The sequence below is a fragment of the Parasteatoda tepidariorum genome, chromosome 12 (genome assembly GCF_982258835.1).
Source record: "Parasteatoda tepidariorum strain Cologne lab strain chromosome 12, Ptep-v5.0, whole genome shotgun sequence".
NCBI classification, from domain to species: Eukaryota; Metazoa; Arthropoda; class Arachnida; order Araneae; family Theridiidae; genus Parasteatoda; species Parasteatoda tepidariorum.
Genome location: NC_141766.1, coordinates 36,288,067 through 36,314,320, shown reverse-complemented (window position 1 = coordinate 36,314,320; position 26,254 = coordinate 36,288,067). Strand labels below are relative to the sequence as shown.

The following is a 26,254-nucleotide window of genomic DNA, read 5'->3' as shown; positions in this document are numbered from 1 at the left end:
ATGCCATAGAAGACAACAAACCATTAAAAGAAATATAAAGTTAAACAACCTGAAGAGTCAAGCAAAGGTCTTTGGAATAAAGAAAACTATGTCAAGAGATCAACGGTTAATTGGATTAGATAAACTGCTTAGTCAATCTTAATGACAATGATGGCGAAGTAAATTAGGAATGTGAAACCAGTAGAATACCTTCTGAAACAGAAATAGATAAAAACAAATCTCAAATGAATATCTAACTGGCTTTGCACTGATGTAATCATTTCAAGTGTGATTCAGCTGATATCAGAACTTAAGAGAATAATTAGAGGCTTGTTAACTAGATGGATAAAACAAACATGAATATGAAACTGGATAAAAAACTAAATGAGAATATGAAAAACCACTGGAACTTAAGAAGAAAAATCCAGGTTTCACCTGTCTGTTTATTTTAGCCAATATCTAGGATGTAACAAAGATTAAATTTTTATATGAAGTTAGAGAAGGAAAGAATTACAGTTAAGCAAACAACCACTGGTGATGAATCATCTCCCATGGATGACAAGGAGCTAAGAATAAGGAATCAGTGGTATTAAAGAAAGAGCTAATTGAAAATACAAAACAATTGAATGAGAATTGTAAAACAATGTCAGAATAATTTAACAAAACTATGCTTTTCAAATTTGGTGGAGAAAAAATAAGGATGAATATGAAGCTGGAATAAAAACAGGGTGGAAATAATGATTTGAAAATCAAAAATCATTGGATTATATGGAATAAAAACATAGGTTTTTAGGTAGATGTTTCTTCTCTCGAATATAAAAAAAGGCGAATTATTTTAGAAGATGATTGTGAAAAAGAACAGCAGATAATTGCTGAAGATGTTTCTTATAAATATTTGGTACCAACATTTCAGAATTAGAATGCAGTTGTGTCAGAAAGAACTATTAAAAAACTTGAAGGAGCTAATTTATAAGATGAAAAGAAATCATCTGAATTGTGAAATATCAGAACAATTTTGTAAGACAATCTTTAAATGGAATGACTAAGTGAATTGTAGAATTTTTAAATAGAACTGTACGACACAAGACAAATAACCTACCTGAAAGAACATTTAAAGCCAACAAAACCAATGGAAAATTTTTATGAAATAAAACAACTAACAGTTGTATAAAACAAGCTCCTAAATAGAACAGAATTTATATGTACAAGAAGTTTTTGGAGGAAAAAAAAAAAGACTGACAGATTATAAAGTATTACTGATACACAAGAATTATATGGTTATGACATGTTTCCTTAACTTGACATATCAAATCATGAGAATAAAAAGCTGGAGATAAATTTTTTTTTGTTTATTTTGTGATATTAACTTGAATAAAATTTAAGCACAAACATAATAAAAGAGAGGATTAAGCAATCATGACTTTTAACTCCCAAACTCAAAAAACATAGCTAATTCGCCACCCTCAGAACTTAAAAAAGGATGCTAAGTCTAAGACTTTTTTTATGATAACGTATAGTGTGATATAAGATACAATAAAATGCGTTTTGCGTATGCAAATTTTGGGTTGTCAAACTGGTTTGTCACATGACAGCACTAATAAGAGATATTATTATTTGACACTTATTGAGCAATGTTGTTAATAATCAAAGTATAATGGGAAAGTATAGGTCTTCTCGACGCAATTTAAATGATTTTACGCAAGACCGTATTATCAGTGAAACATATAACAGATGATGCCAAAGAGTTAGATGTCAACCACAGTGTTTTTCAAAGCTTTGGAAATAATTTCTAACAACTGGAATGTGTAGCAAACGTCATAGCAGAGGTCCTGTTCCATCTACAATTCCTGTAGAAGACATGCACATAGTGCTATCGGCAAAAAGGAACCAGGGCAGTACAACCAGCTACTGGCAAAGGAATCACCCAAGAAACTGTAGCCAGACACTTGCAAGAGGGACTATACACCCGCCAACCTGTTGAGTGCATGCCATTGTCTAGATATCACTGCCGCGGCAGTTTGCAATGTCTTCAGCATCACAGTTGGAGCAAAGAGGACTGAGCTTGCATACTATTCTCAGATAAGAGTAGATTCAGGCTCCCGTCTGATATTCTATGTAGCGTCATAGTATAGGTTAGCATAATGGTTGTACGTCCCATTAGTGCTTCTCAGCTTATTTCGTAGTGCTGTTGGTGATAAATAAATTTTTATGTACGATGCAACATGTGTCATTGAACAGTCGCTGTTGAGGAGTGATAAAGGATATTCACCGCCTCGTATGGCCTGTGTGTTCTCCAGATCTGAATCCCATTGAAAATGTGTGGGATGCTTTAGTGTTGCTCTCAAGAATGCCCTGCAATAAAAAAGGACACCCACATTTGGTCACTGACAGAGGAATGAGACAAACAGCCCCAACAGCTGCTGAATACTATTGTACAAAACATGTCAAAACGTCTGGAAACTTGCATCGCCATCCATGGTGGTCATACCGCAATTGACATCTTACTCCAGAATGCCTACAAATGGTGTTTGTATTTTTTCATATTGGCGTTTTTAGCATAAAACAATTATTTTGTTCCTTGAATACATTTCAAAACTTCTAAGTCAGAGCATAATAAATTATCTTTTTTTTTAATGTTCTAACATTCTAGCAATCTTTTATTTCACTTGCAATTTAACCACGCTTGATTTTTAATGCACTATACAGCCATTTGTGGTCCATGGTTAGCAATTATCCAGCATTGGTCCGTGGTTAGCATTGTTTCCCAAGCAGATTATAAGCTTTTCCCAACTTTCATTAAGTCATACCTAAAATTTCAAAATTTTATAGTGAAGCATGTTAGCCGTAGAAATTTTGTAACAGAATCTTTTAATTTAGGATAGCCTTATTTTCCTGCATGATAAATTAGTTTCAATTAAAATAATGTTGACAAATTTGACTGAAAGAAGTTTCATGAAAACAGATTTCATAGTGTAGTAAAATTTGTTAAACTAAATGTTAATTAAATTTAAAAGAAAATGTGATCCAGTGTTCTAAACTATTTTTTTAAGAACAGTACACAATAAGACAGTTAGCAATAATACATAGGAAAAATTTTAATTCCAAAAATTGTGATTTAAAACAAGCTGAAATGATTATTTTTTAAACAAGAATTGATTACATTACTATACTATAGCAATTCAAATACAAAAATAAAGCACAGTGGACTTTTGTATCATAAACAAGCATTAATAACGAAATAAAATGAATTCCCTGATGTAGCATAACACACAAACTTAGAAAAATTCATCAATAACAACAAATCATAACAGTAAAATAGCATGCTGATGCAAGAATTTCATTGTGAATTCTTTTAAAAATATAAAATAAAACAAGATTGATTGATAAAAATGTAAATCATTTGACAATTCATTTCCTAAGCAATAAATCATAACAAATTAAACTAAACCCCAACTAAAAAAAATATTTTGTAATTCATTCTATGTTGTTACAAATATGAATTTATAGAAAATACCTTTAGTGATATCTGCTTTTATATTTCAAGACATTTAGATTTAAACACACATAACTGGTGGGAAAACATTAAAGGGGAGGTGATACAAAATATCACTTTTTTATTTATTAAGTCAATTAACTCCAATTGTGGAGGAACAATGATTAACTGGTAATTCATTATTACTCTTCTCCGCGGTCAAACTTTTTTCATCTCTTGGTTTTGCCTCACCAAATATGCTTGATCTGTTAGATGTATCAGCTACTGCATTAACTGGATCTTTAACTGACCTAGGCAATAATTTCAGCCGTGGTCTAGCAGCTGCTTCTTCTAAAAGATAACAGATAGACATTTATATATCATGTAATAAATTGCAAATAAAAAGTAAAGTTAAAAAAGTGCAAAATCCAAAAAAAAATTACATAGATGCCATTGGTAAAAAAAAAAAAAAAAAATGCAACTCAGAACTTTGGCTTAAATAGGTGACACAATTCAGCATTTTTACCAATAATTAGTAGTTCCAATTTAAATAAGTTGAGTGAATTACTATATTTAAATATAAATAATCATTTATAAACATATGCACGCTTAACAAAAACATTTCTATCATTATTTATTATACTGCATTGATAAAGGTGTGTTGCAAATTAGGCAAAAAAACGAGCACATAAATAAAATCTCATAATACATGTAAATTAGTGAATTGTTTATTGGATTCAAACTCATAAGGACTAAAAAATTTAATAATTACAAAGTTGGGAATTTTGTTAAAGGAAAAAAAATTAATTAGAAAATGCTTCCCAATTTAAAGAAAAGATTCAATATTCTGTTAATATTTATAATTGGATTCAATACTTCCTTAATCAAAAACTTTTACTTGCAATATACTTTTAAAATAATGGTGAGAAAAAATTACCTGATGATGGCTCTTTGAATTCAGCATTTCTGAACTCTGAATTTCGTATTGGTGTAGATCTTCCATAATTGCCAGATCCACGACCCCTATCTTGATCTCTTTCATTGAAACCACCTCTGAAATTACCACGGCCTCTACCTCCACCATCATTGAATCTTCCTCGTCCAGGTGTACCGCGATCAAAGCCTATCATAAAATAATTTCAGATATAGTAGACAAACTTTTTATTTTTAATAAATGTCTCTTCCCTCCAAAAAGAAATTCATGAACCAGTTTTAAAATTTTTCTTTATTCTTTATAAGTAGTAAATAATGTACAACATATCATAAAAGAATACACTATTCAACAGATACCACACTTAATACTTTCGGATGATATTTTATAGAGAAGCTTCATTTCTTTATTTAATCATATTTCACATTCATTCAAATATTATATAGTTTCACAATAGTCATAAAAAATATAATCATATTCTAGAATAAGTAGTACAAGACTGAAATAATTATCAAGTTGGTACACTTGAACAATAATTTATGATTGCACAATCTCTTAATAAACATATTCCTTGCATTTGTCAGATTTAGCTGGCATTCAGTTCTCCCTCTACCCATAAAAAATCCTGTACTAAATATAAAATTGAGCTCTATTCAAAATGTAGTCTTCCAGTTAAACACTAAATAATGTGTAGTATTACAAATTGGAAAGTACTAATCAACTAATACTACACTTAATGGTTTGAAATGGAATATTTGATAAAGAAGCTTAATTTATTCTATTAATCATATGTCACATTCAAATAATATTTAGTTATAAAAGAAAACAAAGATAAAATCATATTTTTTAATAATCTAATAATTAATGCACAATATTTGGGAAAAGAATAAGTTATCTAATGTTTACAATAGATGATGTTTTGAGATTGCATCATTTTCGCAGTTTTTAAGGATTCTCTTGATAACTATCCGCCTTTTCCTCCCAATTAACAAAGGAACAAAATCTTTTTCTCTTGCAAAGTGCAATCTTGGAGTATGTTCAATCTACTAATGCATTTGAAACCATTTGTTAAATTTGATTAATGATTGCTCCTATGAACAAAGGTATGAAAACCTATTTATTGTTTAAAAGTAGGGATGTGCCTGCTTGATCATGCTTGGGATTATAAATCATTTTAGAATTATAAATATTTTTTTTAAAATAATTAATATCTAGCATAAAAAAAACTAGTCCTATACAAGCTAATCTCTAGTGAAGTTGAGTGAAAAACCTGGTATCCGAAAGAACATCTGTGCTCTAGATTCCATGTAATTGGATAATTTCTATGCAATTAAATATTTCATATAATTTTCATTATTTATATTCATTGCATAATGCATATTTTACAACAAAAAAAAATATGTAAATTTTTTTTCCATGCTTATGAGCAATCTGTTAATCTTAATATAATTGCTTAAAATTTTCAGGGCAACTTTTGGAGTATCTTTTAACACTTAGCTGATAAGCATAGTAATTTAAAAAAATTATTGTTATTTTTGGAATAGTCTACCGGCATTCAGACATTTTCCAAATAGTTAGAATATGGGGCAACTGAGAGATACAATTAGCAGAATGTGAGCAAAATTATAATTAATCAATATAAAGCAATGTATTTTTTTAAAAGCAATTAGCAACACCCATTAAGAAAGAAAAATGAAATTAGATTGTTTCATGCTTATAAAGAAGTTTATAGCTGGATGGGACGGGAAATTAAGTAACTAATTGAGTTAATCCCTGATAAGAATGTCTTTGGAAGTAGTGGTTAATCAGTAGGAAGCTAATAAATATTACCTCCTCCTCCTCTGCCCCCTCGAAAGCCTCCTCTATCATTTCTTCGACCATCAGCAATATCAACTCGCAAAGATCGGCCTTCAACTATCTAAAAAAGTTAAAACAAAATTAAAAGATCAGGAATAAAAAAATATTACATCTATTAGCCTTAATTAATCTATATCAGAACATGTAGCATAAAACCTTCAAAGTTTGGATTAGATATCTTTAAGTGTTTTGAGACAGACTTAGCATCAAAAAATGTCAGGAATTTTCACAAAATTATGAGAAAAAATACAATTGGATTAAATATAAAGAAATAAAATACATCAATAATATATAGAACCAATATGGCAATAAAAAAACAGTATAAATAAATAGCAAGAAAATATTGAAAAAGGAATTTTCATGTTACTTCCAATTTTAGGCAAGTTTTAATTATAAGTATCAGCAACTAACCGATCATCAGGACAAGAGATTTGTCAAATAAATTGATTAACTCATTAAATTTTATCATGAAACTAATTAACTTCTTGAAATTCTGTTTAAATTGGAAATAACTAGAAGAAAAAAAATTCTCATTAGAGGACAAACACAATTAACAATAAGGCAAATATACTGAATACTGTGTTGATATTTTTAAATAAAGTTTTTAATTATTTCATTACATTTTGAGAAGACCTCTTAGATTATTACTACTTATTATAGTATTACTTAAAAATCAAGGAAGGCAAGTTTCTTCCAAAACTACTCAAAAAGAAATAGGTTTCTTCCAGTCCAAGTGGAAGTAATGGAAGAAACTCTTTTTAACAGACATGAGAACCAATCAGAATGAAAAATACTGCAATTATATAGAGATATCAATTTGTCTGCATATTTTGAGATATAAATTCACAATTACACAAAAAATGTACTGAAAGCACTGCTCATAAAAATACTGAAAAATCACATGTCTGAAAAAGAAACATCAAATATCATAAAACTTTTTAAAAACAGTTTAAAATTACCATGTAAAACAAAAGTATTGTTTTCCAAGCTATTTAACAATTTTTTAAAGAAGTGAAAATCAAAAAAGCAATAATTGTTAAGAAAAATAAATGCAATGAATTTCTTAACAACTGTTTTGTTTCTTTAAATGTTTTGAGTAAGAAAGTATAGTAGAACTTAATTTTATAATTGTTTAAAGAACTGTAACTATTATAATCGAATTCTATAAATACAATTTTTTTTTAAAAAATCAGATAATAATTATAATCCCAACTACAAATAATATATGATATTCAAAACTTCAAATCAGTATACTAATTTTCATAATTAAATCTTGTTAAGTATTAAAACTCAGAAAACTTAGATAATATGCTGAAGGTATTTCTAAGTTATTTTTAATATAGATCTCATCATACCATACCCAATCTTAAAATTAGTTATTTATAATTTATAAAATAAACCTAAGAATTTTTATTCCCGAATTACTGAATTTTCATTTATAAGTTAATTGAGAATACAAAATTATAGAATAATTTAAAAAATTTGATAAAGCCTTATAAATATTCTGTACTAAAAATTCTAAAAGAAAAATGAGCATTTTAAAATGCATTCTGAAATACAAGATGTTTATCTTAAGAAATATAAAACTCTTAAGTTTTCAGCAGTATAACATGTCAGGGCAAATTAGGAGTAGGTTCTTTTTTCACAGTTTGAAAACTTTAAATTATTCTGTTTAGGATTTACCAATACCATAACTTTAAAAAAAAATTTCTTGTTATTACACATTTTAATTTTATTGTTTTAGAAAAGAAAATTTAACTCACTAAGCCAAGTATTAAAAACAAAAGATCTAACATTACTAAAAAATATATTGATTTTAATAATAAGTAACTAAAATTTAACCAATTAAGAAAAATCTTAACAAAATATTTTTTTATAAATAAAAATATTTCTTGTTTCATTAAATAATTTGATTCATTTTGCTTCATTAAATAATAAAACAGAATCTTTACAAAACTAATAAAAACTAGAAAAATAATAATCTTTTAAAAATAGATGGGAAAATAGTTATTTTAAAAAAAATTAGAAAAGCTTTTAGTTTTCGTCTACTATGTTAAATTTCATTTATTTAAATTCAAACTATTCTTATAATACTCATCATTAAAAAATTATAGGTGATTTTTAATTTTCTTCCATTTTGCTTCTTTCTCCCTTCTACTTTCTTTTCTATTTTTTTCTAGTGCTGTGAAAGAAGTAGGTTTCTTCTGGAATAAATCTCAACCATCTATAAAACTAAATTGTAATTTACTTTGCAAAAATAACTTAACATAACTTAAAATAATAAAAATTCTACATAATTTATTGATTACAATGATTATTTTAGAAAAAACAACTTAAATTAAAAGCTAAACATTTCAGTAACTCATAAAAAATAACTTACAGCACCATCTAATTCAAGACCATGTTTTAAAGAATCTAAATCATCAAATTCTACATAACAGTAACCTGAAAATAGTTTAAAATGTCAAAGATTAAAATCAGCTTAGTATATTGTTATCTAATAACAATATATTAAAAAAATTATAATAATTCTAAACATTATTTACATATAGTTTGCACTCCAAAGAAAAGGAAACAAGATTTTTTTAAGGCTTAACCAAAATCAATTAGTATTTTTACAACAACAAAACTGGGATGAAGAAAAAAGAAAGTCCTAAGTAGAATATTTTTTTAGTGTTTTTCTTCTTCTTGAATTAAAGGCTTAAGAAAGGAACCTTGGCTCCAGTACTTTTGTTTCTTTTTCTATCAGAAGCATCACCTAACATCATCACCATACTTTCCTCTAATGCATATCATTATTGTTTTTCTTCTTCTTGAATTAAAGGCTTAAGAAAGGAACCTTGGCTCCAGTACTCTTGTTTCTTTTTCTATCAGAAGCATCACCTAACATCATCACCATACTTTCCTCTCATGCATTTCATTATTGTTTATTATTAACCAGTCTATTACACGGATGAGAATGTAAAAAAGCTAAAACAATTTTCAATCAGTGCTTATAAATTTTATTAATTGCTCGATTTCTGATCAAAAAAAAAATTATAATAATAATAAACACTTTATCATAGCAACGGCCTTTGTTGCTATGAAATAACTTTATACATATGCAAATATATCAAAATTTTATTTTAACTGCCACATTCTACACAATATAGATAACTATTTTATTCAAATTTATTTGTTTAGGAGAAGTTTTTTATTAACAGAAATCAAGCCTCTACTCAATTTTTCACTAAAAACTACTTAACAACTTGGCACTAATTTTGATTAGTAAAATTTTGATGCAAACTTGAAGTTTACGAAATTATTTTAAAGTTTGCAGAATATTTTTTAAAAATTTTAGCTATCACATATTTGGACGGCTTAGAGCAATTCAGAATAGAAGTTCTCAGATTTTTCACTAGATAAGGGTGCAGTACACTGCAGCATCTCATCTCCCACATGGAAATTGTATCTTTCTCTAAAAATGTTCTTAAAAAATGCATTCTTGGACAATTTGAAAATGAGACTTATTATATTGTGCCAAGCCTTTTATTTATAGCTTGCCAATTTTAAATGTTATACATAATAAACAATCTTAATTTTTTATTTATTTAAAGAGGGTGTGATCAACTCAACTAATTCTCAGCTAGTTTAACATCGAAAACCACCAAGTTTGATTTTAACAGAATGTATAAAAAACAATTTCAACTCAAGTAACTCTTTGCAATCTTTCTACATATACATGTCAGATAAATTGTAAGAAAAAAAAATTGCATACTAACCTTTAAATTTGTCAGTATCTTTATCCCTGACTAAACGTATACTTGCAACCTAAAATGAAAAAATTAATTCAGGCCCAGTTGTGTGGTCCAAAAAGAAAATCAAGACAATATTCAGAGCATATAAATTGTTCTCATGAAACAATGAGGAAATATAAAAACTTTAATTAGTAATCTGCATAAAAAAAAGTCAATACTTTATTCTTATTTTATTTTAGAGTTGCCTTATTCTGGGAAAGAGTCTTAAATAATTCCCAGCATAAGTAAAAATAAAAAATAAATAAAAAACTATTAAAATCTATCTTTACTTTATTAAAAATAACACACTAAGAAACAAAATAAGCAAAACTGGACTAAAGATATTAAAAAAAATATATAAAAGGATAATGGTAAAAAAGAAAAAAAGCTAGTGAGTTTGAGTGAGTGAAAGCTCCATGTGAGTACTCCTAAATGAAATAAAAATAAGTAATTCATTTTAAAATACACATATTTAAAATAACAATATATAGCACCAATGAATAAATTTTAGCAATACAAAAGTTAAAGTAGTTGCTTGGTAAATACAAATTGCTAATTTTGCATTAAAAAAAAATAGACATAATTGTGAATTTTTTTTTTTTTTTTTTGGTAGCCTGTTAAAAATTTGCCTGCTGAATTAATATTTCAAAATATTAGAAATTAAATATTAAAATCAATTGGATAATGATAATTTAAATTGAAAGCTTGGTATTTAATTAAATTGCATTCAATACCTTTTTAAACAAATTATCAAAATAATTAAAGACTAACAAATGATGTGCAAATAAACAATTGAATTTTATACAAAAAATAATTAGTGACCTATCCCTTAACATCCCATTCGAGAATTCTGTGAATATTGAATTATATACGAGGTTAAAATATTTCAAACTTGAAGAATAAAAACAAGGAACCAATTAATCAAAATGATAAATCTATCTCACAAGAATAGATTTGATGAAAATAGTAGATAAGTAAATGGTCCCTTAATTAGTAGTAGTAATTTTAAAGTGTTTGTATTTAAAGGCCATAAGTAGTAATTTTAAAATTTTATGATGGTGAAATTCAATCTATTCATGGAATGACACACCAAAAATTCTGTAAAGTAGAAATTTTCAAGAAAGAAAGTTTTGTGGCATATTAATGTAGCAAACAGTAGTTATATTGTCTGCAAATTTTTTTTTAATAATTAGTGGATGATATTTCAGAATGAAATATTAAATTTTTGAGATTTAGAAATTGTTTTATTAAATAATGGGAAGGAAATTTTGATACAATAAATCTATGTAATATATGAATGTCACAAATATTCTTTGAAAATCTAGATTCATGAATAATCCTAAAGTTCAATGACTAACTATTAATTAAATGACTAGTTATTAATAAGAATTATTAATTAGAAGAAAAAAATTGAAAGTTCAATTACATCGCAATGAAAATTTGTGTTTAGTTAAATTTTTACATCATTGAAGCTATTAGAACTGACTTCCACATACTTGATTCCCTTTAAATGTAACTTGAAAAAAATGCACATGCATCAGCAACTGTACACATGAGCAGTCAGCCTTGATTGAAGAAAAGATGTTCCTATTATGAGCAATAGGAACATTCAAATTTCCTGCAAATCTTTGAAAATTGTAATTAAGAAGACTTTTTTATTTCAAGCGGCTAAATTTTAGAAAATAAAGCTAAATCTTGAATTTAAAAAAAAAAAAAAATTAAAAAAAGAAATCTAATCAATCTTGATTACATCTGAAACTCATTTATTTTGTACTTTCGATTAAATAAAAAAATTTAATTAGGCAAATGTTTTTAAACCAAATATTTTTGAAGACTTTAAAAATGTCTTACTTAAATAAGGAACGAAAAAGTTTGCAGAAAAAAAAAATAAAAAAACAGATTACAATATGTGATACTAAAATAAAAAACAATTGTTTCATAATGCCAAACAGACAGGGAAAAACTAATTAAATACTAAAAGACTCAGACTTAATCAATCATACATTATTTTAAAGAATATTATTTTTTAGAGAAAAAAAACTTAATAATCTAATTATTTGTATCTAGTGCATTTTATGCTTAATAACGAATTATTACACGGCTTAAAATTTTTTTATAAATACATTATATTCCCAGAGGCAATTTGAAGCCAATCTAGTTTCAGATCAATATCTATCAGCTTGACTAGGAAGTAAAGTCAGCGGGCAAGTAACATCGGCCAAATAACTACTACCACACTATTGGTCTTGAAATTATGGAACATTAATCTCCATGACTCCATTGGCCACAGTTTGACCACCATCAACTGGTTGGGCTGAGTCATCCTTAACTTTATAAACAATGCTACTGATCACAGGGAAAAAGCTACAGGACAATACTAGTCAATAAAAGTAAATTTTAAAATAAAAAATGAATAAAAATTTTGTTTTATTCAATCAAAGTTAAATTATTAAATTAAAACTTATTTTATTGTATGTAATGTTATTAAAATATATAATATTATGTTATTAAATTATGTTATTGTATTATGTTATTAAAATATATAAATAAAAACCACTTTTAAGACTAAAAATTGCATAACTATATAAACACATATATACATAAAACTTACACTTAATCCTTTGAATATATCTTCAATATCGCCTTGAACTACACCTTGTGGAAGATTTCCAACATAAAGAGTAAAAGGAGGCTCGGATGGTATAGGTTTTGAAGTTCCTTCTGGTCTAAAAATAAAAACAAAGTTTCAGAGGGTATTAAATTTTCCATTTTTACTTTAAATGTAAAGGAAAAACTAATTGCAGTAAAATAATTTTTTTTGCATTCACAACGTCCTATTTTTAAAGATTAGAAGGACTTAGATTTTTCAAGTTTTTGAGTTACTAAATAAAATTTTAAAGAATAAAAAAAAATTTTTTAATGAAATTTATTCATATTATCTTAAATTAACAAAATATTCATATTTTTTGTTTTTATGTAGCTACATAGTCTGATTCATAAAATTGTTTTTTTCAAAGGAAGTATTTTAAAGAAAGGACGCAATATTTATGTAACTTAATAAATAGAGAAAATTCTTAACATTTCATCTAAGGTCATTTATTTTCGGATCTGACATCCACATAACCTCATGTCTTAAGCAAAATGCCCACCCACTTTTTTTTTCCTTTTTAAGAATCAAGTTTAGCAATTTGTTTTCTACTGATAAATTTTTGTATCAATTCTCTAGGTTAAAACAAGTGATTAGTGAAGGAACCTAGTAGAATCAGCTGAAATAGCCTATTTCACACATCCATGAATAGTCATTTTTAAACATTATAAAAACAGCTAAATATAAAATTCAAATCACATAAGTGAATTTCAGCAGCTAAAATTTTTAAGGATTTCCAATTTGCGAAATTTAAATTTGTTTACAAGGGATAACTATCAACCCACACCAAATTTTTATTTTCTGTTGATTTATCAGTTATCCTTCCCACTGCAACTCCCAGCTGATGAGCATTATGGTAGAGCAAGTTCAGGTGTTAGTAGATAGGCTTTTGAAAATATCAAAAAGTATGTTTGTAGTATGTATATTTTTTCATTCTGACATGTATTTTTATATAACTTTATCTTAGTAAATATTTTTCACACCATCTTCATTTTGCAATTAAAGCACCATCAATGAACTAAAAATATAACTGCCTGTATATAAAATTAGGGTATTTTTTCTGAAAAATCAACAATTAAAAATACAGATCTTAGATCAGAATTTGAAGTAGACCACTGCCCCACTCACTGGAAGAGAGATTAGGGGCTCGAATTTCACATCTATAATTTAAAAGTACTTCACATCTGAATGTCCTTTATAAAAAAATCTGACTGCTATGCCAACAAGTATGGCAAGTTTCTTTTACAATGGAAAAAACTGCTGTGGAAGAAACAGGTTTCTTCAAACTTAAGAGAAAAGATTTTATTTTTTACATACCTTATTTAAAATTATAAGTCAATTAAAATTTATAAACATAAGAATTTTTAACTGATTTTTTAATCACAAATTACATAAATGATTAATTACATTAAAAAAAAATTTATAAATTGAAAATTTATTTGAAAAATTAAAGCTTGTTAATTTTTAAAGGTGTAACATGTTATAGCACAGTTGATTTATTTCACTTTTTCCCCTAATTTGAAAGCTTTATAAAATTCTGGTAGGGATTTACAAATATTATAAATTTATGGTGAGAAATCAGTTTTTGTTCTTTTATTTCAAAAGAGCATTGTTTATTTTTGTTGTTGTTCAACTAAAATAAATACAGTGGCAAGTCCTATATCCAAAATCTTCAAGATTTTAGCAAGTTTGAAAAAAAGATTTTTCCAGATAATAAGGTTCTTTAAAGTAAATAGACAGCAAAACATGCATTATTCAATAAAAATAAAAAAACAAACAAATGATAATTAAGGTCTATTCACTAACTACTATTGCTAAGGCACCAAAAGATTTTTACACTTTTTTCTGACAGTAAAACCTCGGCACTCATACTTGGCATATACTTTTGGGACCAAATAAATATATTGTTGTCAGGGCCGGATTAACCTATAGGCACACTAGGCACGTGCCTAGGGCCTACGAAATTCAGGGGCCTACGAAAAACTTGGGAGAAAAAAAATTTGTTGACAAAAATAATTTAGCTTTAAAAACAACAAGTGTATTTTGCACAAAATTATGAAGATACAAATAAAAATGTAATATTTTTCGGTAATAAATTATTTTGCAGAATCTTATGATCTAATATATTACTGTTTTGGATTCAATAAATTCTTTATTATGCTGTCGAATTCCAAACTACGCAAAATGTCGTATTCAATAGACATAAGTGCGAGCGTTGCCAAACGATCTTGATTCACTGTTGAACGCAAATAATTTTTTATCAATTTTAATCTGGAGAAAGATCTTTCTCCTTCTGCATTTGATCCAAGAATCAGCAAATATATTCTTAATGCAATGTGAACGTTAGGAATAGTATTCACAAGTTTATCTTTAATTGCCTAGGGCCTACGAAAATTGGCTATGCCTAGGGCCTAAGAATGGTATAATCCGGCTCAGATTGTTGTAGATGGATATATTACTATACAGGGTTTGTTGATTTAAATCAGCTTGATTTAAATCAAATGATTTTTTTTTAAAAAAATCATTGATTTAAATCAACTAATTTTTCTATCTATATATATTGATTTTAAAAGTTAAAAAAGAGTATTTTAAATTTTTGATACTTTTATTATTTTCTTTTCTTAGTTTTAAAATTTAATTTAAATAAATTGCTGCATTAATTAATTTTAGTAGCATAGCTGTAGAATGTAATTAATAAAAATGAATTTTTTTCAAAAAGTAATACAAATTATGTTAATTAAAATTCTACCTTTTGAATGAAAAAGCGTGAATTAAAATCCACATCATATTTTAATGGTGGAAAATGTATATTTCTGAAGCTTGAAGTTATATTAAAAAGAAATTACCCTAATATGCCAAAAATAGAAAGAAAAAAAAAAGAAAAAAAGGCTGATGAATTCAGATGTTTTTTCCCTAATATGGTGTCATTCTTCACTTTCAAACTCTTTCAAAGTCTATTTTTGAAGCAGTAGGGTTATTAACTGGTATTTTTTTCTCATAACATGCTTACAGTATCTTTGACATTATCTGATTTTGTGAAAAAAAATTCCAATGAGTACATAGATTTTCTAATTTTTTTCTAGCTTAACTTATCAATTTTGATATAGAATTAAAAATGAATATTTTAATATAAAAATATATAGATTAAATATTTATTTATTTATTGATGAATGACTACATTTATAAACACAATCTGCTACATTTATTTTGTAATTTTAAAAATCGAAAGAAGAAAAAAGAAATCACAATTTTAAACTAAACTTATGATTTGCTACCTGAAACTCTGTTTTAATAGTTAAAGTACAGGGGTCTGTCCAAGCCAAATTTACTACCTTTTAACGGTACCTTTACAAATTCAACTTCAGGAAAAATGGTAGAGTAATTACATAAAATACTTTTTCTTAAAATTTTATTTTTGTGTCTCGTAAGAAACGATAAATCCATATTTTTACTATATTTGTGTTGATTTTTAAATATAATTTTTAATTTTCACAAATTATGTCCAAATTTTCACGAAATAGGTACCTCTTGTATAACCAGACGGACCCCTGAAGTATTCTTTAAATTCTCTATTTCATCTAGTCTTTAAATTTTAATCATGCATTTGTTTCAAAATGGTTGCTATGCATTCAAAGCCTGTATAATAATGAAAAATTATTTTAGTTAGAGCTTCCAAAATATTACTACAATATAGTTTTAATATTAAGCTAATTTTGATTAAACATTTATAATTTTTTAAATCATAAATTAAAGTTCTTACAGCGTATTTGAATAAAAATCAAAAAAATCTGATTTAAATAAAAAAAAATCCGATTCTTTTGATTTTTTTAAAAAAAATCACAAACCCTGTTACTATATCGAGTGCCAACATACTTTGGGGACACAATAAGATTTTTTAATAATTATTAATTTTAATGTTATATAGATAATAACTAGAAATCTATTTATATATTATGTAAAAATTTAGTTTGCAGAGTCATAATTATGGTTAAATATGAAATCAGGTTACATCTGTGACTTCTTAAGAGATAAGGGAGGCAATTCTAAGAATGGAAGGTCTTCGGGTGGTCTATGTACATCAAGGATAGAGTATTAAAACCGGAATACAAAAGCTATTCACTGTGTTGAAAAGAAATAAAATAAGTACATAATCAGCATTGGGACTTCTCTTGTTAGAAAAGACCGAGAAAAAAAATGGCAAAATATGATAAAATAAGATTTTTTACATTAATTGAAATTGAAAACCAATAATAAATGGGGAAAATAAGGTTGAAATTTGAAAGAAAAAAAAATAGTTTCATGGGGTTTTACTGCTTCAGAGAATATCACAATATTGAGAAATGGAAAACATTAACTCATATGCAAGTTTGTCAGGACCACAAAATATTATTGTAATAGAGGGAGTTATTGTTGTATCAGGTATCATAGTAGCGAGAGTTCACTGTATGTAGTTTGTCAGAGGGTGGCTACGAGTTATACCCTGCAAATTACCCGTTATGTTCTTTCATAAGCGCTACTTCCTCGTTCTTGATAAAACTTTTTCAAGATCACTTTCTCATTCTTGACAATTTTGATACAGGTGCTGATAAGAAATTCTTTCCAATGATTAAACAAATACATTATAAAAAAGAGTAATAGCATGCTATTTATATCTTTAAAATACTAGAATTATAGATTTTGCCAATAGGACTATCACAAAATTTACATCACATAAGAAAATAGAGGAATAAATGAGTGAAACAGCTTTTTAAACTAATGGTATGGTCAACTATAGTCTGTCTATTTAAAGAACTCCCCTCGCCATTCGTCTGGAGTATTGGCGGTAGCTATTGTTAAGATGTTTAGCTATTTCAAATAGGGGTGTTGGGTCATTATTTAAGACAGGTTTTGCCTCAGATCGTCCAGAGAAAGGAAATCAGGGGGAAAAAATGCTCCCCCTCTTTGAAACGGGCTATTTCTCGTTTCCATAGTAGCTGACGGTCTTAAACTTAATGGCGTGGTTAGTTCTTTCTTCAGACAAACTACAAGCTAGTCCTTTTTTTTAATTATCAATACGTTGGAAAACAAGAAATGCTTGGACTTATTAAAATTGACATGGGTGGCTTTTTAACAGAAACAGAGCACAATAGTAACATTCGAATAGAAAACATTTTTTAATGTCCAGAAAAACACCATTTGATGAACGCAAAGAAAATATGAACAGTAACGCGTAGAAAAAAAGCGATTTATTTAATAAATTTCAATAACAATCAATAGAAAATTTAAAACAAAATTAATAAAAAATAAATAATTTCAAATTGAAACCAAGCATTTAAGGGGAAATAATAACGAATGAAGAGCGAAATAGGTACTACGTTTTTTACCGAAGCTACATGTTGTAAATAGATTACAGAGAAACTGAGAGTTGGAAATTTTTAAGAAAAGAATAATGGCATTGATCGATCTACCTAAATCCATGCTCATATCTTCTTGCCATTATTGATTCATAAAACTGCCGTGGGAAGACAAATAATTAATTTCGGCGAAAAACAATATTTTCCCAGAATGAAAATATTTGGATAACTTCTTTTAGTTAACTTATGTTGCCATTACAAGTTAAAACTATGAAAATACCTTCTTTCGAATACCTGTTATTAAATATCTGTTACAATGAATTACCACTCTGTTATCGATTTTCACTTGAAGCTGTTTAATCGTTATCAGACTCTTTCATGATTTAAATTTACGGAGTGTCTATTGCACCGATTATCGGCGCAGTAAAATTCATTTTGCTATCTTACCGATCAAATTTTTAACCAATCATAGAGCGTATCTGTCCACGTGACTCTCCGATTTTTTTTTCAAAAATAATTTAGCTCTGTTTATCGTAGTCAAGACAGCTACAATTTTTGTAGCATCTCGATTTTCTTCATATGAAGAATAACAAATAGCCATTCATGAATTTGAAAAAGAAAAAAGGACGATCTTCTGGAAGAGAGAAGCGAAAACTTTACAAAATGCTTCAAAGAAATTTAAAAAATTTGATAAGGCTCCGCTGGAATTGAAATACACATGGTGGAAGAATTCATTAAAAAAAATGTACAGATAACAGTCGCCAATCCAAGTAAGTAAATTTTGTATTGTTTAATTAATTTTTAAAATGTGTTATTTAAAATGAATTATTTAAAATGTGTTAATTGATTAGCAACATCGTTCCTGATGTCACCATGTCAATAGTCACTATACACCTTGTAAAGAACAATTTAACACTCTTGTTTTATATGTTCTCTGACCTGCTATCTATTATTTTATATTGTGTCTGCAAGCCCTTATAGAGTTTAGTTTATACATTTTTTATACGTAGTTTGTTTAAAAAAAATTTTATTTTCCAGAACCTTTACTCAAAATTGTCTAGCTGCTGTCTCCAGATAAACAATTTTTGCAGATAAAATCAATGAATGAGGATCATGACCATGTCCTCTCCGAATCTTTGTTCCGTTCTTCGCCTAAAGAAAGCCTGATACCTGTTGAGCACCAAGAGAAAGTTCACAAATATGTGAATCTCCAAGTATCTATATTTCTGTTCCATTTCATATAGGTAAAAATTTTTCCTACATTTACTCTAATTATCTCCATTTTCTATCATAATATTGTTGGTATAGTTAAGAAATTATTTTGTTACTCAGAGTGATTTACACTGACTTACGTGTGAATATTATAATATCTATTTGAACTTATTGTTGTTGCTCAAACTGTTGTTAATGGAGATTTCTGTATCGTGATCTGTGGCAGAGTAATCGCAAAGTCCAGGAAACTTCCGGGCAGTGACCCGCGAGAAACTAAAAGAAATGTCATAGAAAGGGACTGACTCGTAATGTATAACTTGTAGTTACCCCTAGGCAATTATCTACATATATTTTTTAAAAAATTTGCAAGTTTAAAATCTGTTTGGCACCTTGGCAATTGTAGTTGCTTCGCCAGATCACAATACGAAATATCCCCTGTTTTTTTACCTTGCCATAATGTCAAATGTATTTTAGTTATATATAAGAGCATAGTAAATTTTCATATGCAGTCCTTGCTTTAAATTTTATGTATCCATAAAACATGGTTAGAAGCAAAGACACATAGAAAATTCAAATTCTGAATTTGTTTTTGGCCAAGTAAAATAAGTTTTGAGGCAAATTTAATGTTTGTGTTCTAAAAATAAATTCAATGAAATACTTGTAAGTAAAGCAAGTACATTGACTTTAGTTATGCAAACTGTTATAACAATATAATTTTTTTAATAATTTAATGCATGACCCTTATAATAGTATTATATTAGTAAACAATTTGTTTCCGATTGAGGAAGAATATATTCGGAGTGTTATTATCATAAATAGTGATTTTGTGCTGACATTTAATATAATTCATATCTCTTTAAATATCTTTATTCACTTTAAATTATGACATAGTATTTTTTATGGTAATGATCTTTTTTTTATAAGTTTTACTGTGTAAATATTTTTAGTTAAATAGTATTGTAAAAGCTTAAAAATAGAAATAAATCCAAAAAGTTAATATAAAATGCATATAACAAAATTAAAAGGAGTTTAAATAATGCATCATCACCAACTCACTAATACATATACAGTGATACCTCGAGATACAAGTTTAATTCATTCCCTAACCTTGCTCGTATCTCAAAGCAATTTTGCCCATTGAAATGCCATTAATCCGTTCCGTCCCCAAAAATGCTACCCTCAGTTGTTTTTGTTGTGTGTTTTTGAATAAGAAAAATGTATTTATAAATGACAAGTATTATATTAAAACATAATAAAAGAGAATGTAAAGCAGAAAAAACTGCTTTTATAAAGTGTACATGCATATTTGTATTTTGGTTACTTAAATGCAACTTACACACAACTTAAATGCTACTATATGCTTAATTTTAGTCACTGCTTTTCTCTTCACTGGTCTTTGCTTTTTTAACCAGATTTAAAAACTGTCCAAGGAGGCTTGTTTCTTCCTTTTCAGAATGCTGGAGAAATGAGTTAGGCAAGTCTCATTAAATAGCTCCGATGTACTACCAGTTTCAACTTTTTCAGGGTGTTTCTTTTCCACGAACTGTGAAATTCTCTTCCACATTCCCAAGAATTCTTTTATCTCATTTGTAGAGATAACCTCCTCCACCTCTGGTTCTTCCTCGAATCCAATTTCTTGCAGTACGCCCGAATGCTCACCCATCACCAGGTCCATGGATTTTCTCAGAGGCACAATCTCCTCTTCCGCTGGCACTTCGAGTTTGAATCCTTCAAAGCTACGGACTTAGCCGACAGCACAATTTTCGGCTATAGACTTCGAGGCTCGGTGGGTGAACGGGAGCATTGTCGAGGACGAGAAGGGCTTGCAAGGCCATTCCTCGTATCTCAAATAACTCGTATGTAAGGGCATTCGTATCTCAAGGTACCACTGTATTTGAATCTTTTTTATTGTTAACGACACAATTTTTAACTCTAACATTATAAAATATAAATGCAACAATAATGTGAAAGGAACAAGTATATTAATCTTGCATTAAAACAATTTCAATTTGGTCAGATTTATTATTTTCCCTTCCTTAGCTTTTCTAACTGCACAATTTAGCAAATGAGATTAAAATACACAATTTAGCAATTCTTTCTAAAATTAAAAAAAAATTTCCTTTTTGTTTTGTTTTGCATATTTAAAAAAAATCACTCATTAAATGGCCCAAAAATTAATTCTATTATTTATGCCGGGTTCCCATCGTCCTTAAAAACTACTTTATTTTTATTTTAGCAATTTTTATCTTCTGCAATGATTTCTTTTATCTAGCTTTTTTTTTTTCTTAAAATATTTTATATTTTTAGGTTTAACGACAAAAGTTGTTGGTTTGAAGAGGAAGAAAGGTAATAGGCCCACTCCTTTTACAAGAAAAGCAGTTTTGGAGGGAAAAAAATATGCTTATGAACTGCTTTGTAGATGAGACATTATCGAAGACCATAAATAAAGGCATTTTGAAGAAGCTGCTATAGAATGTGGTATAGAGAAGGTTTCTTCTTGTATGGAATCATGTGTTGAAATTAATGAAGTGAAGCTGTTCTTTACTTCTGATGGGTGGCTATTGGTTAAAAATGTGATTTTACAAAATCGAGAATGATGACATGGGAATGTTATTCCTGCAAACAAGATTGCGGTATGGTGATACTATTTTGTGCGACTCTTATTCGCAGTGGTATCACTATTCCTGTGTCGGCCCTCTGCAGCCTCCAGAGCAAAAGTATTGTTCAAAATCTAAACTTTTTTTTTAGCTTATTTTAATTTTCTTCCTGTGAGATATATTTTGAATAGATATTTGTCATGTGTAAGCCAATTTTGAATAAATATTTGTCATGTGTAAGCCAACTTTACATTTTTTTTAATTCTGAAACAAACTTTATTTCTTAATTAGTAATTTTTATTGCTTTTTTTTAAAAAAAAATATTTGTTTAACCATTGTCAAATTTCAAGTGAATGTCCACATAAAAACTCATCATTTACCTTTCATTATTAATTTCTGATGGACTTCAATGACATAAATTTTCCCACCAAGTTGTTAAATAATTAAGTTTCTAGGTATAGGTGTTACCTATTTTGATAGAATAGTACTTTACTTTCAATAAATTTGCATTCAGTATGTTCCTTTTAACTGTAATTTATGTAGTATATGTTTCTTTCAACTTTGTGATTGCTTGCTTCTAATCCTAATTGTATAAATTTATATTTAGTTTTTTAAATCTGCTACATTTTTGTCCAATAAAAGTTTAGTTTCTTCCTGCATTTGTGTTTCATGAAATTTTGATAATATACAAGGTTTTGTATTTATAAAAATGTTTCGAGAATAAATTTTTAAAAAATCTACTCCTTTCTTTCCTACACTTAATCTTTAAATATTGATTATAAAATTCATATTTATCAACTTCCTCTGTTTTATGAAGATTTTACTTTGAAAATTATCTTTTATATTTGATTCTTAATTTAAATAAGTGGAACTTAAAAATTTTTAACCTCCACAACATATGTATAATATCAAACATATATAGTACCAAACATGGTATTACTTTGATACAGGCACTGAAAAAATTAAATCGTATTTAATTAGTTTTAAATCTTAAATGACAATACAAATAAATCTGAGTTACTTAAGATTCCAGCAGTTTATCTTCACACAATTTTATTTTTTAACTTATTTTTGTGTCTACTCCAGGTTAGTGAAAGGACATTTTATACTATGTCCCAGGTTCAAAAAACAAGTGCTTTAAATTTCTCAAGAAATACTTAAAGGATTATTTTGTAACTTTGAAGATGTTTAGTTTTTTGCGCATCAGACACAGATCTATAGCAATTCAGTTGAAATTTGAGACTTCTACCCGTAAGGCAGAAAAAATTCTAAGTTTATTTACAATAATTCTCTTAAGTGGTAAAGTGACAAATTTAGCTTTCAGTGGTCCAAAAGTAATCGTAACTTGTTTTGTCAATAGGCAGGGCTGATTACGCTCTGGAAAAATCCCGAATTTTTCGCTAACAGTGATCCTAAGATCGAAGGTTCAGACGTTTCAAAAAATCATTGATCACAGAAGTTTCTGGAAATCAAATTTTCAAAGGCGAAACTTAAAAACACAGTTTATTTTATTTGTTTGTAAGGGAGAGCCAAATACTTTATAAGCGTATATTCCTGATAAATATTTATTTTTTATTAGTAAATGGTTATTATAATCATAAACTCAAGAAAAACATACAGTAAAACCTTTTTTTGTGCGTTGGATAGGGACCGCATAAAAGAAATCATACAAAAAAAATTATAAGTTATTACGTATAACAAACAACTTTGTACGATATAGTACCTAAAAAAAAAAATTATGGACCGCATAAAAAAAGTTGGACTTAAAAAAAATACATCAATGATTTATGAGAGAATGCTTTCGATTAAATTAGACCTAAAGAAATTTTAAAAATAATTAATTCTTCATTGTCCATGTACATGGAGAAGTTTTCAAATTATGCGTTAAATAGTTTGCTGCTACTCGTCGTAAGCAAAACGTGCATCTTCTGAAATGGTTAACAATAGCTTGAAGATAGGATTTCAATTGATTTGTTTCTTAGTTCCATAAAATCGGTGATCAGTTTTATGACGACGGTCGACTGGTCAATTGCTTGTAAACCTCATGAAGTGTAACTTTAAACACCAAATTGTATCTCAAAAATTTCAGAGTGACCCTCGTATGTACGTAACTGACTCTGCCTTATCAAGAGATTGTTTAAAATAAATGAACAGAGCATCGCGAAGTCCAGATACATCGTTGTCAAGGAGAGACCACGTAATCAGAGTTCGTCCACAACATGTATATGTACATTGATAGGAAAAATTAAACTGGCGCTAACGCCGCTAAGATTCATATACCGCATAAAAATAAATCGCACAAAACCAAAATCGCATAAATAAGGACCGCACAGAAACAGGATTTACTGTATTTGTAAATTTTAATTACTTCTCCTGGTCATCATAGGTATGTATAAAATTTTAAATATAATTCAATATTTCTAAGTAAGCTAAGAAATATTGAAAAAAAAGGAAAAATCTGAAATAGACTAAAATTATGGAAGAAAAAAAACTTAACGCTTTTTTTTTTTTTTTTGCATCCTGACTGAATTAGGAAGTAATATGACCCTTCATCCATTAGTTACATATGTAGTTTTAGTTTAACACAAAAGAGAAATTCTTGGAAATTGATCATGATCCGATCTAACTGTACAAACAAGTACGCTTTTAAAACATTGCCCCTGTCCCTGAAACTGATATGCCTTCAACCAACAAGATTAGAAGCAAACTGAAAATATTTTGCCATAGTAAAAACGAATTGACTATCCTTTAATGGCAGAAAGGGATGTTTGTCCTGAAATGTATCGTAACATACATTCCATTCGTTTTTCAGCTTGGAATGTACAATGCGCAACAAAAGGAAAAAAACAACGAACTGAACCACCCTGAATAACTTTTGATTTGATGATAAGATGTCTAGGACTTGCAAGTCTGTACTAAAATTAGGACATTTGAGGTCACCATGGTGACCTCAAATGTGCTAATTTTAGTACAGACGATATTTTAAGTGCCAGAATTAAATAGAAATTGCACTTTCTTCCAATAAGCATACCATTTTTGACGGATTTGGATTTCTAGACCCCAAAATATACGGGTAGCAGCAGTCCATGAAATATGGCGGTCAAGAAAGTGCTCCAAAGTTTGGACCTCTTAATGTTAATTTTACTTTACGCATTGTGTTACATCAAAATTTTTTAAGCGAATCGAAGAAAATTTTCACACACTTATAAAATTCATTTATCCAAAAATAATTTTTAGTAAACTTTCATTATTTTTTATTATTTTATTCAATTTTGGTAAAAAAAACTTTTGAAAAGTTATCAAGTTTTTTTGCATCAGTTTTTAAATAATATAATTTTACATGGCAAAATACAAAATTTGAGCGAAATCAGTCGAATAGTCTCTTAGAAATTGAATTTCAAAAGGGCTAGATATTTAAACTTCGATCTCTCAGGAACTATTCGATCGATTTCGCTCAAATTTTGTCTTGTAAAGTTATTCGCGATCGCAACACTCGAATACGCCATCTGGGGAGAGACCGGTTTCATGCCTTTAGCCCTTCTCCCTTCCCTCTCCTGCTCTTTTCAGTTGTATAGGAATGTACTACGATATTTTCCCTTTTCTTAATATTTTTCCTTTTTATTCAATAAAAATATTTTTTTAAATTTCCGTGATACTTTTCTTTAGAACTATGTTTAATGCAGTTTTCAGTTCCATATAGTTTTCCAACTTAAAAGATTTTAATCTATATGAAAATCAAGAGAGAAACTAGCGTACTTCCTTCCCCTATGACTTTCCACACGCTAATGGGGAAAGCATGTGAAGTGTTGCCATAGGTAGAGCGTTCTGCTCGACGCCACCTGCAGCCCATTTCGATCGCCAATAATTTTTAAAATGGGTGCAAAGAATTGTATACCTACTTTTAAAAAGTTTTTCAACCATTATTGAATAAAATAATGAAAGTTCACTAAAAATTAATTTTTTGCATAGAATTATCTAATTTACTTTAAAAGTTCTCGAGATGTAGCGAAATACACAAAATAGTAAGATTTACATTAACTTCTCCTGGCTATAAATTGTTGCCGCTTCCACCTATATTTAGGGGGTTCGTAAATCTGTCTGTAGCCTTCCAAAAATGGTATATGTTTATTCAGAGAAAGTACTTTTTTTTTTGTCTGACTTCTTCGTAACTTAAAATATCGTCGACTCTTATTAATTAGCATATTTGTGGTCACCCATCTCTTGAACCATTAAGATTGAGCCCTAAGCGTGAAGGTCTCTGATCATTAGATCAAAAGTTATTTAGAGTGCCCTTAAGGATAAATTGAGGTATTTTTCAAAGGTAAAAATGAAATTAATATTTAAATATGTCATTAGGTTGAAAAGGGTTCAAATGAATATTTCAAAATTTACCTCAAATATACCTCCAGAGGTATATGTAATAACCTGAGGTGTTTCATCTTACATTTGA

At 28.1% G+C, this 26,254-nt stretch overlaps 1 protein-coding gene and 1 long non-coding RNA gene across 5 annotated transcripts; one reads left to right on the top strand and one right to left on the bottom strand.

The window, feature by feature from the left end:
• Window positions 1–3,059: 3,059 nt before the first annotated feature.
• On the bottom strand, window positions 3,060–18,352 carry LOC107455123 (eukaryotic translation initiation factor 4H). 2 transcript variants are annotated; one of them, XM_016072583.4, is made up of 7 exons: window positions 18,110–18,352; window positions 12,627–12,741; window positions 10,001–10,049; window positions 8,620–8,684; window positions 6,213–6,300; window positions 4,389–4,574; window positions 3,060–3,802 (listed from the first exon to the last, which is right to left on the bottom strand). In XM_016072583.4, exons 1-7 carry the CDS (start codon window positions 18,136–18,138, stop codon window positions 3,606–3,608), a joined length of 729 nt encoding a protein of 242 aa, XP_015928069.1. In that variant the 5' UTR covers window positions 18,139–18,352; the 3' UTR covers window positions 3,060–3,605. The 2 variants fall into 2 exon arrangements, with proteins under 2 accessions (XP_015928069.1, XP_087012197.1); XM_087156071.1 differs by lacking the exon at window positions 18,110–18,352 and adding an exon at window positions 17,154–17,239.
• Window positions 18,353–18,378: 26 nt separating this feature from the next.
• Window positions 18,379–22,463, top strand: LOC147801024 (uncharacterized). 3 transcript variants are annotated; one of them, XR_015430881.1, is made up of 4 exons: window positions 18,379–18,765; window positions 19,034–19,239; window positions 20,661–21,089; window positions 21,515–22,463. It is a non-coding gene; the product is annotated as an uncharacterized LOC147801024 (long non-coding RNA). The 3 variants fall into 3 exon arrangements; XR_015430880.1 differs by lacking the exon at window positions 20,661–21,089; XR_015430879.1 differs by lacking the exons at window positions 19,034–19,239; window positions 20,661–21,089.
• Window positions 22,464–26,254: the final 3,791 nt, after the last annotated feature.

Bases quoted from the DNA above. Each gene is read 5' to 3' on its own strand.
- LOC107455123 (XM_016072583.4), bottom strand. From the start codon at position 18,138: ATGGCAAGAAGATATGAGCATGGATTTAG. The intron at 6,301-8,619 runs GTAAGTTATTTT...TAACTTTTTTAG, and splicing joins GTCTTGAATTAGATGGTGCT to ATAGTTGAAGGCCGATCTTT. The intron at 4,575-6,212 runs GTAATATTTATT...ATTTTATGATAG, and splicing joins AGGGGGCAGAGGAGGAGGAG to GCTTTGATCGCGGTACACCT.